The sequence below is a fragment of the Eucyclogobius newberryi genome, unplaced genomic scaffold (genome assembly GCF_026437365.1).
Source record: "Eucyclogobius newberryi isolate DKJ021-1_F unplaced genomic scaffold, fEucNew1.0.hap1 SCAF_3, whole genome shotgun sequence".
NCBI classification, from domain to species: domain Eukaryota; kingdom Metazoa; phylum Chordata; class Actinopteri; order Gobiiformes; family Gobiidae; genus Eucyclogobius; species Eucyclogobius newberryi.
In genome coordinates this window covers 34,555,333-34,570,932 of record NW_027315945.1, presented here as the reverse complement: position 1 = coordinate 34,570,932, position 15,600 = coordinate 34,555,333, and the positions used below count along the sequence as shown (strand labels likewise).

General features: G+C 44.8%; 1 protein-coding gene across 1 annotated transcript in view; it reads right to left on the bottom strand.

Moving 5' to 3' along the window:
* Window positions 1-52: 52 nt before the first annotated feature.
* The window catches only part of vars1 (valyl-tRNA synthetase 1), a 33,040-nt gene continuing 17,492 nt past the window's right edge, over window positions 53-15,600 (bottom strand). Inside the window, exons 22-29 of the mRNA XM_072461695.1 lie at window positions 13,159-13,306; window positions 11,786-11,913; window positions 8,625-8,780; window positions 6,815-7,021; window positions 4,972-5,083; window positions 2,785-2,960; window positions 613-762; window positions 53-503 (exon numbers count right to left, since the gene is read on the bottom strand). Of these exons, the coding sequence (XP_072317796.1) occupies window positions 435-503; window positions 613-762; window positions 2,785-2,960; window positions 4,972-5,083; window positions 6,815-7,021; window positions 8,625-8,780; window positions 11,786-11,913; window positions 13,159-13,306 (1,146 nt within the window). The 3' untranslated portion in view covers window positions 53-434. The remainder of the gene's footprint in view (window positions 504-612; window positions 763-2,784; window positions 2,961-4,971; window positions 5,084-6,814; window positions 7,022-8,624; window positions 8,781-11,785; window positions 11,914-13,158; window positions 13,307-15,600) is intronic.

Here is a 15,600-nt window from a genome sequence, read left to right as displayed (position 1 = left end):
CCACTACAATTGCCAGTATTTTATTCAGTTTCTCTGGTCAAACATGAATACAGAGACAGACAAATGAGTTCACTTTCTCTCACGCCACACTTGATCGCTCGACTTTTTGTCAATACGTTTAACCCACAATAGCACAAAGCAAAGACCAGAAAATACTTAATAAACACAAATAATGGCATGATTTTAAGTCAAGTTAATTACAGCCCGTATCAATAATAATGTTATCTGCGGAAAAAAGACCCAATACTGACGACTAAAAGTAGATTTTCCATGATTTACCTTGATCTTTGTTGTGTTTTTTGTCATAAGACCATTAAAAAAGGAACGTAAACTGCAAAAAACCCATCAGATTTCCCTCGATTATGGTCCGTCCCTCATTCAAAAATCATCCACAAAAGACACGTGTTATTCACAGGTTCATTGCGGGGCAAACGTTACATCATCTTCCTGAAGTTGTCGACCGCCTCCTTCACTTTCTCCAGCTCGGCTCGACTCTGGCGTAGCTGTCGGGGGCGAGGAAAGAAAGTCGAGGGAAAGAAAGTAAAAAGTCATCATTAGCCGGAGCGGAAAGGAAAAGAAAAGAAGGAGCGGGAGTCAATTTCTTTTTCTCACCTTCTCGGCGTCCTGCTCCCGCACCTTCAGCGGCACCTTGTCTCCGTAGTCGCTCTTTGCCATTTTCTCATTGACTTTCTCCATCTGCTTCTCCAGCTCCGCCTTCTTTGTCATCAGCTTCGCCACTTCCTTCTCCACGTCAATGAGGCCCTAGAACCAGGAGGAAAGAGGGAAAAACAATCGAGCTTTTGCGCTAAAATCGTCTCCGGACTGAACTGAGCGAACGTCTAATGTACTACCATATTTTCCGGACTATAAGTGGCACCTTTTTTCATAGTTTTGGCCGCGACTTATACTCCAGAGCGACTTATATTATTATATTATTTGTTATTTTCACACTGGCAACCACAAGAGGGCGCTCTAGGCTCTAAGTGATGCAGAAGAAGAATCTGCACTTCCTCTACCTCTGGAGTTTGTGGAGTTGTTTAGAAGTGACACAGAGGAAGAAGAATTCAGTGGATTTAGTGATTTGGGGTAAAACTGATGCTTTGGTAAACTTGTTAGCATGTTCTTTATGCTATAGTGATCTGAATAACTGTTCATATGTTACGTTAACATACCAGACACTTACCACAGTTCTGTCTGTGCCTCATGTAGCTGAAGGTGTTAGCGTTAGCATACGTCATGTAGCTGAAGGTGTTAGCGTTAGCATACGTACACCTATTCACCATGTTCTCTCATCTCTTATTATTTTAAACTGCATTTCAAGATTTAAAGTCTGTTCTTGGATTGTATAAAAAAACATGACTTATATGTTTTTTTCTTCTCTATTGTGCATTTTTTGCCCGGTGCGACTTATACTCTGGAGAATACTGTCATTATGAAAGAGGCCAGAGCGTTGAAGGAATTCAAAGAGCTCGTTTAAATTCCTGCAAAATGAACTTTTTCTCTCTCGGCACGAGCACGAGAACAATTAATAATGGAAAGCAATTAAAAGGGAAAGGGCAATTAGCATGAGGACAATGAGCGGATATGTGCGCAGCGTCCTCTGCATAAAAGCAGCACAAATGTAGTTCTCTGTAAAGTACTTTGGATGCGTGAAGTGAGCGTTTTATTGTGTTTCTCCTGCGCGTTCAGAATGACTCTGAACTGAATGTCTTTGTTGTTCGTCTAAAGCTAAATTTAAAAAACAGTTTCTGGTTCTAATGTGTTTATTTTTGCACATTACGGATGGACAAAAGTCATAAACTCAGAGGAGGATTCCAATAATGTCAGAGAGAAGGTGAAAAGGCTCTGTAAATGTGAACGAGGTGGAAACAAACGCCTGATGATGACGACGGCCAAACCTGGGCCATTTGTGACGTTCTTTATGGTTTATTTACTCGAGTTGTGAAAAAATGAATAAAAGTTCAAACCAGAGACTAAAGCGACACAAATACTGGAGTCAAAACCAGAGACTCAGACGAAAACACGATGTAAATCAGACCAAGATAAACCTTTTTTTGAATAGTTTGTAATTTTTATCAGACTAAGAACATATTAAAAATAATAATTAAAATGAAAAAAATAAATAAAAATAAAAAATCTAAAATTAATAAATAAAATAAATAAAATAAATAAAAAAGAAAAAAAATATCAAATAAAATATCAAAAATATAAAATTAAATACATAAAATAAAATGAAAAAAATAAATAAAATAGTTTTTCATCATAGTATTTCTTTGGTCAATGGGCAAAGGAAAAACATGCACAAAAAGTAGAAACATAACATTTTACAAAGCAAAATTATTTAACACTTATTGCCGAACCCAATTAACATGAAATATAACTGATGGCAACGTCATGCATCGATATTGATATTAAAAGTTTAGGATTTACACTAATAATTAGAACCGACACAAATTATTATTTTAGCGGTCGACTTGTCAGTATTACTTCTGTTGTACATTGAGATGGATTGCGAATACTTACAAATAAAGTGCATTGTTGATGGTTTTGTAACATTTTGATTGAATAATGCAGCTGAATTTATTATAAACAGGTCTTTATGTTTGTGTTTTAGAGTCTGTTTAGTCCAGATCACGACTACAATGACCCAAAAACTACATTAAGGCATCAGTTATGTGAGAATGAGAGCGTATTTGGAGGTAAAAAGGCCCCGTTCCGGTGTCGAAATGCAGAAAAACAAACACCTTCTAACGAGGGTAAAAGGAGCGTCTTGCCGAGTCTCACCTTGAGCACGAGGTTGACGGTGCAGCGGTCGGACGCGATGGCCACGGCGCAGCCATCAGGGACGGGCTGCGCGGCCGCCACCGGCACCACCTCCCGGGAGTACGACAGGGTTTGAATCTGCAGACTGTACTTCTCCACCAGCGCCACCGTGGACGAGTCGATGCACTGCAGGAAGCCTGAGGAGGAAGAGGAACACGCCCGCCACCGCCGCCAAGGTCATGTTTGGATTCACTTTGTCGACGGTTATGAAAAACACGGCGACGCTTTTCATGAAATTCGGCGGAAAGTGAAGAAACGAACCAAGGTGCGAGTCGATAATATGAAACGTTCCGAGTCGTGTTGAAACGAGACGCGGGTCAAATGCGGACGCTCGGGGAAAACACGGAGCAGTCGATCGGGAAGTCAAAGAACCGAACAACGAACGCGCTAAAACATCAACTGAAACTAGATGTTAGAGGCTAAACTTCGCCCAGACTCGCTTAAAACACAAAAACTACACAATTTTACTGGAACATGACGTTATTGATCCTAAAAGCGCCCCCTACAGGTCACTTTACGACGACTCGAACTAAAACGCAGTCGAGATTAATATATTTTGAATTTTGCTAAAAAAAATTAGATTATCCCAGAATAGCGCATTTTTTAGGTTTATAATTTCACTTCCTGTTTGTAATTTATGACATCACAGTAGGAAATTACCCAGCAAACACTGGACAAAAACTAATCTAATGTCACAATTTATTTTATTTGACAAATACAAATATATATTTATTATTAGGTCGTGGCTGGAGAGCCGCGGCGCGGTCAAATGGCCGCGCAGTTTCAGGGACCGTGGCATTTCCCTTATAGCCCGTTATAGCCTCATGGCTAACCTTAACCCTAACCTTAACCCGGCGCGGTCTAAAACGGCGCTAAAACGCGGTCAAATAGCGGCGCAGTTTCAGGAGCCGCGGCCGGCACAAAAATAACATGGCAGTTTCGGCTGCACGCCGCGGCTCTGCAGACACTCCCTTATTATTATTATTATTAAAATATGAAATATTTATTATAAAAAAATTATATTTTGTTGGTTTAGAATGTCAAAAAAGTTGTTTCTTTGTGTAAATTATGTGTAAACGTCATCTGTGATGTCACTTCCTGTCATTTTCCTACAGCTTTTAACATTTTCTCCACAAATACCTGCTCGATTGGCGTAAAAAATATAATTTATATGCAGGTAAATAAAGTCAAAATTTGAAAATTGTTAAAACAATTTATTGTTGTTGTTGTTGTTGTCATACGTCACTTTAAATTAAAAAAAAAAATACCTTTAGGTAAATTGGAAAAGGAAATAACTATTGTTTTAAGTTGAACCGGGCTGTTATGCATCTTTGTTTTTCAGTAATACATTTGTTTTACATTGTTAAGTTGCTATGGTAACCGTCTTTCACTCATTATTACGTGCAAGAGTCTGAAATCGCCAATAACCCGTCCACACACGATACAGAAACATAACGCGGCGATAGTTGATATACAAATACTTAAATACATCACTACTTTCAAATCTACCTGCCGCGAGTTGTACTTCCACTAGACGAGTTCCCCTCCTCCGAGTGCGGAACAAAACGACCTCGCCACTTTGTAAAACACGCACAAAGAAACCGTCTGAAACACTGGCGCACCGTGGCGATGGGGCGGCGCACCGTGGCGATGGGGCGGCGCACCGTGGCGATGGGGCGGCGCACCGTGGCGATGGGGCGGCGCACCGTGGCGATGGGGCGGCGCACCGTGGCGATGGGGCGGCGCACCGTGGCGATGGGGCGGCGCACCGTGGCGATGGGGCGGCGCACCGTGGCGATGGGCGGCGCACCGTGGCGATGGGGCGGCGCACCATGGCGATGGGGGGCGCGTGCGGCGATGGGGGGCGCGTGCGGCGATGGGGGGCGCGTGCGGCGATGGGGCGCGTGCGGCGATGATGGCGACGATGGGGCGCGTGCGGCGACGATGGGGCGCGTGCGGCGACGATGGGGCGCGTGCGGCGATGGGGGGCGCGTGCGGCGATGGGGCGCGTGCGGCGATGATGGCGACGATGGGGCGCGTGCGGCGACGATGGGGCGCGTGCGGCGACGATGGGGCGCGTGCGGCGACGATGGGGCGTGTGCGGCGACGATGGGGCGCGTGCGGCGATGGGCGATGCGGGTTACTCACAGTCGGCCCTGGTCTTGGTCAGGTTGTAGTCGGCTCTCAGGGACCGGACGGTTCTGACCACAGTCATGACGAACTCCATCTCACGGTCGATTTCCTCGCTGTGCCAGCAAAACTGCCACGAGCAGCGGAAACAACAGTCACACACAGGAAGTCGCTTTGGTGATTCAGTGCGACATACAACGATCAACAATGACAACGTGCCTATTCAAGTCAAAAAGAGAAGCAATTTAAATCTGCTACAGGATAAAAATAAGCCGTACATAGCATTTACAGTTACATTTACAGAAAGTGAACAGTGAGTGATTCAGAGGGTCCAAACCTTTTTCACTGACGGCCACATTTTGAAACATACACATCACATACAGGAGAGCCACAGATATGACACTCAAGTGAAGCATATTCATTTGATGTAGTTTTGATGTAGATATGATGAGCTTTCACACCTTTAATAAGGCTTGGAACATTAATATCAGGTCTGTATCTCATCAAAATGTGTGTTATTTAGGTTATTAAAGCTGAATTTGTCCAATTTCACAGTAAAAAGTACTATTTTTTTGTTGTTTGGGCCAACAAAAAATGGTGTGAGGGCCGCATATTGTCCCCGTGCCATAGTTTGGACATGCCTGGAGTGATTGAGTGATTGATTAATCAGCACTCATGTCTATGATGTCGTCTGTTTGAGGAATACTAACTAAAGTAGCCGCAGAGACGTTTCTCTCTCACTGCAGAAAGTAGAATGTAGAGCAGCTTTTTGTTTGGTTTGAGGAGTTATATTTCAGCACTTTCACGGTGACATTTTGAGTTCCAGTCTCTACAAATGTGACACGTCTAGAAACATGAGAAGTGGATTGACTTTTATGTTTGGAATTACCCAGCAAACACTGGGCCAAAACTCATCTAATGTCACAATTTTTTTTTTTTGGACAAATACAAATATATGAGAGCGACTTTATTTGTTTAAATAATGTTAAAAAAGTAGTTTCTTTGGTGTACATGATGCGTAAACTTTGATACTTTTAACGACCTCAATGGAAAATATGAACTTATTTGAACAAGTAACAATACTAAAAACAAACAAATATCTAAACAGGGCAAAATGTGAACTTTCTTGACCAATTTTAGAATAACCTTTAACTAATAATCACATTTATCTAACATCATCAGAACTAGTGTAAGACCTGACGTTAAATGTAATTATTTTGTGTTGAAAATATTATTCTTTTTGGGTTAGTCTGCAGATATCGCGCTGATATGGGAAAGAATCAATCTAAAAGTGATGTGTCCATCCCGGAGACACCTGTCATGCTGCAATGTCAAATACATATGGGAAAGAGTGTCTGGAATGCTATGTGTGTGATTTCTGTCATTTCTTTGTGATTTTAATGATTTTTTTCTGTTGTGTGAAGCACTTTGTGTATGAAATGTGCTCTACAAATAAACTTGCCTATTCTATTATTGTTTTTGAAATCTGACCATTAATTCGTCCATTCCTCAGCATCGAAACAGAGTTTGAAATGTTGTTACCGTGACAACACAACTGGAGTCACTGCGAGGTCGATGTTTCTTCACGCGTTTGTTCGGTAAAATCTAAAAATTGTTCTGAATAAATGAATAAATACGGCTGTAAATGTCTTTAAATCAGGCTCGATTATCTCTCGCTCTCTCATCGTTACCGAGTGGTTTTAATCTGCCAAACGTTTCATATTTTGTGATATTCTGATCTCACACAAACTCCTCGTCTTCACTTTCCTCTCACAAAATGCAGAGCGCGTTCGTTTTGCTCTCAGACTCTCGGCGACCGCTCACATTGGCCGTGACATTTCTCGGCGTCTGCTCGGCTCACCTCGTGGGAGTCGGGGTACGCGCTCACGCAGATGCTGGGCGGGTCGCGCTGGGGCCGTCGCCGCGGTAACCTCTGGTACAGCTCCTCGGTGACGAAGGGCATGACGGGCGCGAGGAGCCGCAGCGCCACCTCCAAGCACGTGTAGAGGGTCTGTCTGCAGACGCGCGCGCCGTCCTCGCCGCTGCTAAACACCGGCTTCACGCTCTCCTGCGGCGGGACGGGACACGTTAGGGACACGTTCTGCATGGTTTGTGTCGTGGGTGACATTTAAACGTGCTCTTGAGTAGCTTTACTTTGGCATTTTAGAACTTTTTTTTTTAGAAAAAAATGGGTCTAACAAAAGCACACTTTATTTAATATGGGCCAGGCGTTTCCCACATCAGGATTTGAGTTAGAGCGCCACTGAAACCAAGAGCATCTTGTGGCACTAGATGGAATTACAAATCTAGCCTTCCCCAACATGCTAACGTAAGCCAACGTAAGCACGCAGTTGTAATGAAGGTTATTTGACGAGTTTGCCAATGATTTATGGATTCAAAAACAGGACAGAAGGCCTCAAAGTTCTACCTTTGAACATCAGACATTTCCCATATTTGTGAATTCAAAGGGACAGTTCAAAGTATAAAGTGTGAATGAAGCTAAATAAAATTCCAGGTATGTATTTGATGAGGGAACAATTAAAAGCTGGTGAAAGCTAAAAAAAAAGAAAAAAAAAAGGACATTTTGTATAATATTTGTCCTTTAAAGCACCGGTAAGTACCGGTAACTCTGGCAATAGAGCTCCCCCTGCAGGTCCCTTGTGAAAATACATGTTAGGATTGTTCTTTTTCTTGCCGAGGAGGCGGGGCTGAGGACAGGGGCTGCAGAGGAGGCGGGGCTGAGGACAGGGGCTGCAGAGGAGGCGGGGCTGAGGACAGGGGCTGCAGAGGAGGCGGGGCTGAGGACAGGGGCTGCAGAGGAGGCGGGGCTGAGGACAGGGGCTGCAGAGGAGGCGGGGCTGAGGACAGGGGCTGCAGAGGAGGCGGGGCTGAGGACAGGGGCTGCAGAGGAGGCGGGGCTGAGGACAGGGGCTGCAGAGGAGGCGGGGCTGAGGACAGGGGCTGCAGAGGAGGCGGGGCTGAGGACAGGGGCTGCAGAGGAGGCGGGGCTGAGGACAGGGGCGGCTGAGGAGGCGGGGCTGAGGACTGAGGCTGCTGAGGAGGCGGGGCTGAGAACGGGAGCTGCTGAGGAGGCAGGGCTGAGGACCGAGGCTGCTGAGGAGGCAGGGCTGAGGACCGAGGCTGCTGAGGAGGCAGGGCTGAGGACCGAGGCTGCTGAGGAGGCGGGGCTGAAAACGGGAGCTGCAGAGGACGGGGGCTGCAGAGGACGGGGGCTGCCGAGGAGGCGGGGCTGAGGACAGGGGCTGCTGGGACATGGTTCATTTGCTTATTTCCAAAGGTTGAATCAGTTTTTTAATGCTGCCCTTCGAGGACACTGCGGTTGAGATTTTGGGCGCTACAAAAATAAACTGTAAAATAAAAATAAATACATTTATTTTTGTAGCGCCTTCTTTCTTTATCATAATAAGACAGTATAATGGCATAGAATAACATTTGACGTTTCCTAATATAATAAAAAGGGCCGGGGTTTCTCAGGAGAGTCATCTTCGGGCCAATGTTGAGTTTTTCCGCTCAGAGCCAGCAGGGGGCGATAACTGACCTTCAAAACGCCCCAAAAATCCATATTTAACCATCACGGGGATCAGAAAAAGTCACATTAAACCCCCGGAAGCCCTGGAGTCGACGCTGCGCGGTCGATGACTCGTTCTCACCAGGTAAACGTCGCACAGCTCGTACAGCCAGAAGTTGTAGATCGCCGTGGTGATGGCCGGGAAGTCGTACGCCCGGAACCCTTCGTCACAGAGGACGACGGCGGCGCTGAGTCTGGACAATATCCACCGGTCCGACACGCTCTCCTTCCTACACAACTGCAACGGGAACAAACCGGGTCAAATCGGGTCACACACAGGAACACACCGGGTCACATACAGGAACACACCGGGTCACACACAGGAACACACCGGGTCACATACAGGAACACACCGGGTCACATACAGGAACACACCGGGTCACACACAGGAACACACCGGGTCACATACAGGAACAAACCGGGTCACATACAGGAACACACCGGGTCACATACAGGAACACACCGGGTCACACACAGGAACACACCGGGTCACATACAGGAACACACCGGGTCACATACAGGAACACACCGGGTCACACACAGGAACACACCGGGTCACATACAGGAACAAACCGGGTCACATACAGGAACACACCGGGTCACATACAGGAACACACCGGGTCACACACAGGAACACACCGGGTCACATACAGGAACACACCGGGTCACATACAGGAACACACCGGGTCACACACAGGAACACACCGGGTCACATACAGGAACAAACCGGGTCACATACAGGAACACACCGGGTCACATACAGGAACACACCGGGTCACACACAGGAACACACCGGGTCACATACAGGAACACACCGGGTCACATACAGGAACACACCGGGTCACACACAGGAACACACCGGGTCACACACAGGAACACACCGGGTCACACACAGGAACACACCGGGTCACATACAGGAACACACCGGGTCACATACAGGAACAAACACAAACCGGGTCACACACACAGGAACAACCCGGGTCACATACAGGAACACACCGGGTCACATACAGGAACACACCGGGTCACATACAGGAACAAACACAAACCGGGTCACACACAGGAACACACCGGGTCACATACAGGAACAAACACAAACCGGGTCACACACAGGAACAACCCGGGTCACATACAGGAACACAACGGGTCACATACAGGAACACACCAAGTCACACACAGGAACACACCGGGTCACATACAGGAACACACCGGGTCACATACAGGAACACACCGGGTCACATACAGGAACACACCGGGTCACATACAGGGTCACACACAGGAACAAACCGGGTCACACACAGGAACAAACCGGGTCACATACAGGAACACACCGGGTCACATACAGGAACACACCGGGTCACACACAGGAACACACCGGGTCACATACAGGGTCACACACAGGAACAAACCGGGTCACACACCGGGTCACACACAGGAACACACCGGGTCACATACAGGAACACACCGGGTCACACACAGGAACACACCGGGTCACATACACAGGAACACACCGGGTCACACACAGGAACAAACCGGGTCACATACAGGAACACACCGGGTCACACACAGGAACACACCGGGTCACACACAGGAACAAACACAAACCGGGTCACATACAGGAACAAACCGGGTCACACACAGGAACAAACCGGGTCACACACAGGAACACACCGGGTCACACACAGGAACAAACACAAACCGGGTCACATACAGGAACACACCGGGTCACATACAGGAACAAACCGGGTCACATACAGGAACACACCGGGTCACATACAGGAACACACCGGGTCACATACAGGGTCACACACAGGAACAAACCGGGTCACACACAGGAACAAACCGGGTCACACACAGGAACAAACCGGGTCACACACAGGAACAAACCGGGTCACACACAGGAACACACCGGGTCACATACAGGGTCACACCGGGTCACACACAGGAACACACCGGGTCACACACAGGAACACACCGGGTCACATACAGGAACACACCGGGTCACACACAGGAACACACCGGGTCACATACAGGAACACACCGGGTCACACACAGGAACACACCGGGTCACACACAGGAACACACCGGGTCACATACAGGAACACACCGGGTCACACACAGGAACACACCGGGTCACATACAGGAACACACCGGGTCACACACAGGAACACACCGGGTCACATACAGGAACACACCGGGTCACACACAGGAACACACCGGGTCACACACAGGAACACACCGGGTCACACACAGGAACACACCGGGTCACATACAGGAACACACCGGGTCACACACAGGAACACACCGGGTCACACACAGGAACACACCGGGTCACATACACTGCACGGCCACCGTTCAAAAAAGACTCAAAAACAATCTCAATTTAAAAAGTCTAGAGTAGTTTGGCTCGTTTTAAGATACGTATACAGTGAACCCTCGTTTATCGCGGGGGTTACGTTCCAAGAAGAACCCGCGGGAGTCGAAATCCGCGAAGTAGAAACCTTTATTTTTTTACAGTTATTATACAATGAAATACTCCATAAAACATTGAAGCTCACGTGCGCCGCTCACACCGGCCTCGCAAACTTCAATTTGGCAAGCGGTTTTACGTACGTGTGCATATTAATCCATAATGTTATTGACACACAGGTAGAGAAGACGCGGAGAGACTGTTTAGCCAATCAGAATGCAGAACACAATGCATGATGAAAATCCGCGAAGCAGCGAGTCCGCGAAAAGTGAACCGCGTTATAGCGAGGGATCACTGTACATCGATTTTTTATTTGATGAATCATCTTTTCGTTACAAAAACTAAATAAAAATGGCTTTCAGCATTCATTTCAAGCTCATAAACAACAGACTTTAAAATCTGTGCCGTTTAACGCGTAAAACAGTGACATTTCTTCTAAATTCTGCGTCAAAACTGCAATTTTAACTGTGGACCCCCTGATGAACTCTCAATCATTATAATTTACACATTTTTGACGATTCAGTTTGCTCTTTTTCTACTGCATTTTTGAGCTATTGTGTCACAGTCATTTCATTGGTCGATAAATTGAGCTTCTTTCTCAGCTCAAGCCAAATCATTTAGTGAAACTGCTGATCATTTGTGTCATTTTAACACGTTTTACTTCCCTTTTCTCGGCGCACAGAGCGACTTCGACAGACACTTTCTGCACCAAACAATCCCCAGACAAAGACTTCAGCGTTTGACTCAAGTCCCGCTCTTTCTTCCGTCCTCACCTGGGCCTTTTCCGACGGCACAAAGTCGTCTCCGAGCGTTTTCATGGCAAACTTGACGGCGTTCCACAGTTTGTTGCAGAAGTGGCGGTAACCAAGGATACGGTTCACATCAAGGTTGATGTCTCTGCCTGAGGAGCACAAACACAAGCCGAGCGTGAGCGAAATACTAATGCGCGCTTGTCCTGGCGGCGGCAGCGGCGTGGACGAGTTAAGCGGTAGAAGGAGCGGTCGCCGGTTCAAAACCCGCTCTGATGAATTTGTTACGTTGTTGTGGCGTCGTGTGGCATTACGACCGCTTCGATCTTAACCGCTTCCACGTTCAGGATTATTCGTTTGTCGGTCTAAAAATAACAAAAGACAATGCTAAGACGTGCGAGTGGCTCCACAAGGCCGAATTACACGCCAGGGGTCTCATTTACCAACATTTACGTGGAACTGTTACTAAAAAGGGCACTTCCTCAAACTCTCTCGCTGCTCCGTCTCAAACGCTCACAGTTTTGAGACAGGACTGTTCATTCAAAGATTTTTTATAGATCAAATGTCACACACACAACATTTTGTACGCGCACACGCTTTATAAATGAGACCCAGAACTGTGGTGAGGCGCCCCAAACTCACAGGAAGTAAGAATGCATGTTTTTGTGTTTAGTTTGTTTTTTCAGTTTTTTAAATATAATACACACATTATTAAACAGAACGGAAACATGGCACAGGGAGGAAACATGCAAACACATAAATAGTCCTAATTATGTTGTCCATTTGGTCCAAAGTCTGTTAAGACGATAAGAATAACGAAATGCTGCATGACACACAGAAGCACAGCTTTACTTTAGTCTTTATTTGAAGGGACATTAAGTTCCAGGTCGATCCATTTCTACGCTTGTATTAAAAGTGTGTGTTTGAGCTGGTCAGTCGGGCGCCATATAATCTGACCAAACGTCCTCATGTCTTTATAACAAGTAAACAATTAAGTAATATGGTAAGTAATGAAGTAATATTAATGAAGTAATATGGTAAATAATGAAGTATTATTGTAAATGATGAAGTAATGTGGTAAATAATGAAGTAATATGGTAAATAATGAAGTATTATTGTAAATAATGAAGTAATGTGGTAAATAATGAAGTAATATGGTAAGTAATGAAGTAATATGGTAAATAATGAAGTAATATGGTAAACAATGAAGTAATATGGTAAATAATGAAGTATTATTGTAAATAATGAAGTAATGTGGTAAATAATAATGAAGTAATATGGTAAACAATGACGTAATATGGTAAACAATGAAGTAATATGGTAAGTAATGAAGTAATATTAATGAAGTAATATTGTGAATAATGAAGTAATATTGTGAATAATGAAGTAATATTGACCTTGGCTGGTGTACGCGCACAGGGCGAAGCGCAGAGCGTCTGTCCCACACTCGGGGATTCCGCTGGGATAGTCGGCCTTCTGGCCCTGGACGGCCTTCTCCACCTCCACCGGGTCCAGGTTACTGTCGGTCAGCTGAGCGTGAAGACCCTGCAGAACATGACCACAGCAGCCAAACGTTAGCTTCAGGCTCATTTACCATCGGGCATTCGATCTGGTCATTTTTGCCGTCCGTGTGATGTGTTGAGACCAGTCCGAAAATGTCTTGGCCGAGGTTAAAGTATAGCACAAAAGGCGAGGAACGGGCTGTGAAATGGAAGTCTGAGGGCCTCATTTATCACTCCAGGGGCCGAACTGAGAGTAAACATGGCTTAATAAAAGAAAACAAGTGACATTAGGCGCCTCGATATACTGCTTTTATGGTGAATCAAATGATTTACTGTTCTTCTGTTCATAAGCATAACACTAGAATCACATTCCCATTCAAAATTAGGCAACTCAAAAACAAGCACTCATTCAAAATTAAAGAGTCACGTGTTTATTATATTAAGACATTAAGACACTTGCTATTCAAAAATACGTCATTTATAATTGTACTGTTCACTATTATGGACTGAAATCTAACATGATTTGCAAAGAACTGTTAAATTGCTACTGTAATGAAAAATAATGAAATATAATGAGATGGAACTTTCGAAAACCATGCTATTATAGTGAAATGTAATCCGCTTTTAATTGTAATGGACCCGGGAAGACGAGACGATCGCACTGCTTTCAGCTAAAGGGAGGATCCAATTAAATAAACAAATAAACAGAAAAACAGCACGTGCCATGTGTGTGCAGTTTTACTCACTCTGAAAATGTGCACGTTATTTCTTCCGCAAAAGTGATGTATCTGAGAGTTTAGCTTCTGTAGTGCGTCAGAGAGAGTACAGCCACGCAAGAGTTATAATAACACAGTCCCACGTTATTCAAAGACAGATTCAGACTAATACATGTTGCAACTGAAGATTCTAAAACATATAATCATAATCGTTTGTTTATAAGTGAGTCCCTTTAAATCAAACGCTGTATTGATTATTCTGTCCTGGTCCGAACGCTGCACTACAGTATCATCATCATCACAGCTTTAGCTCTCGTAGTTGTGATAAATCTGGCAGCGTGCGTCGTTTAGACTTCTTTTTTCCTGGCGCTTGTTCGGGAAAGCGCCCTGTTTTGCATATGTGTGTGTGTGAGATGCAAATGTCTCGTGCGTCTGGCTTTTGTCCCACTTGTGGTTAGTCGTTCTGCACGTGAGCTTTATAAATGGAGGCCCTAAAACTATGTACCTATATTTTTTCATAGTTTTGGCCGGGGTGAGACTTATACTTTATATTTATACTATATACTTACACTCTAGAGCAACTTTTATGTGATATTATTTGTTATTTTCACACTTGCAACTGCATTTCATACTCCAGTGCGACTTTTACATGTTTTTTTCTTCTCTATTATGCATTTTTTGGCTGGTGCGACTTATACTCTGGAAAATACGGTAACTTTTCTGGTGGAGGGTTTGCCTGGAATGTTACACAATATGGCATTAAACTTAATACATCTTGCCTTTATTCAATGACAGGCGTTTGTGTAATGATGCCACATGAACACATTCTTACTCCCTGTAAATCTGACCTTGGATAAAAGCCAAACTTTGGAACATTCCAGGCAAAACATACCAACGCAAGTATTGAGCCACTCATTTGATCAAGTATCAAAACATCGCATAAATCAGACACAATCTTGATCTTTCCTGAAGAACTTTAAAGGTCTGGATCTATAGCAGAACGAGAATGAGATCACACACGGTCAATACTATTATTTTGGGTTAAAAATGACACTATTTTCTTTAAAAGGTCATTTTAGTGTCAAAATTCATATGAAATCAAATTTGAAGCGTCAGATTTGTGCCGACACTATCCTGTAGCAGAATAGTGACAGTGTCCCTTTAAGTGCAGCAAAACCCCCTGATGCCTTTGTCTGGCAGATCATATTAAGTTTTGGTTCTTTATCTTCTTCATCTACTCTTTTAGCAGCTTTAATAGTTTTCTTTTCCTTAGTATGTAATTATTCATTACCTTACAGCTGCTAAACAACTATTCAATATCAGCGTGAGCACAATTATAATCACCCACCTCTCCTTGTTATCAAAAGCACAACTATTATTTCTCGTTTCTTTCAACCCACACAACGGCAAACTGCAGTTTACTCCAGCCGCTTACTGCCCTCTAGTGGACGTGCCGGGCGTAATCTGCCCTCACGGCCTTCCACAGACTGAACACAGAGAGATGGATGGTCTCAATAAAAGCTCGTTGGAGGGAAAAGGGGGTTTAATAAAGCTTACATAAGACAACGAGCCTGGGGGGAGCCGTGAGGACGCAGTGACCAAGTAATCTGAATGAGAGAGG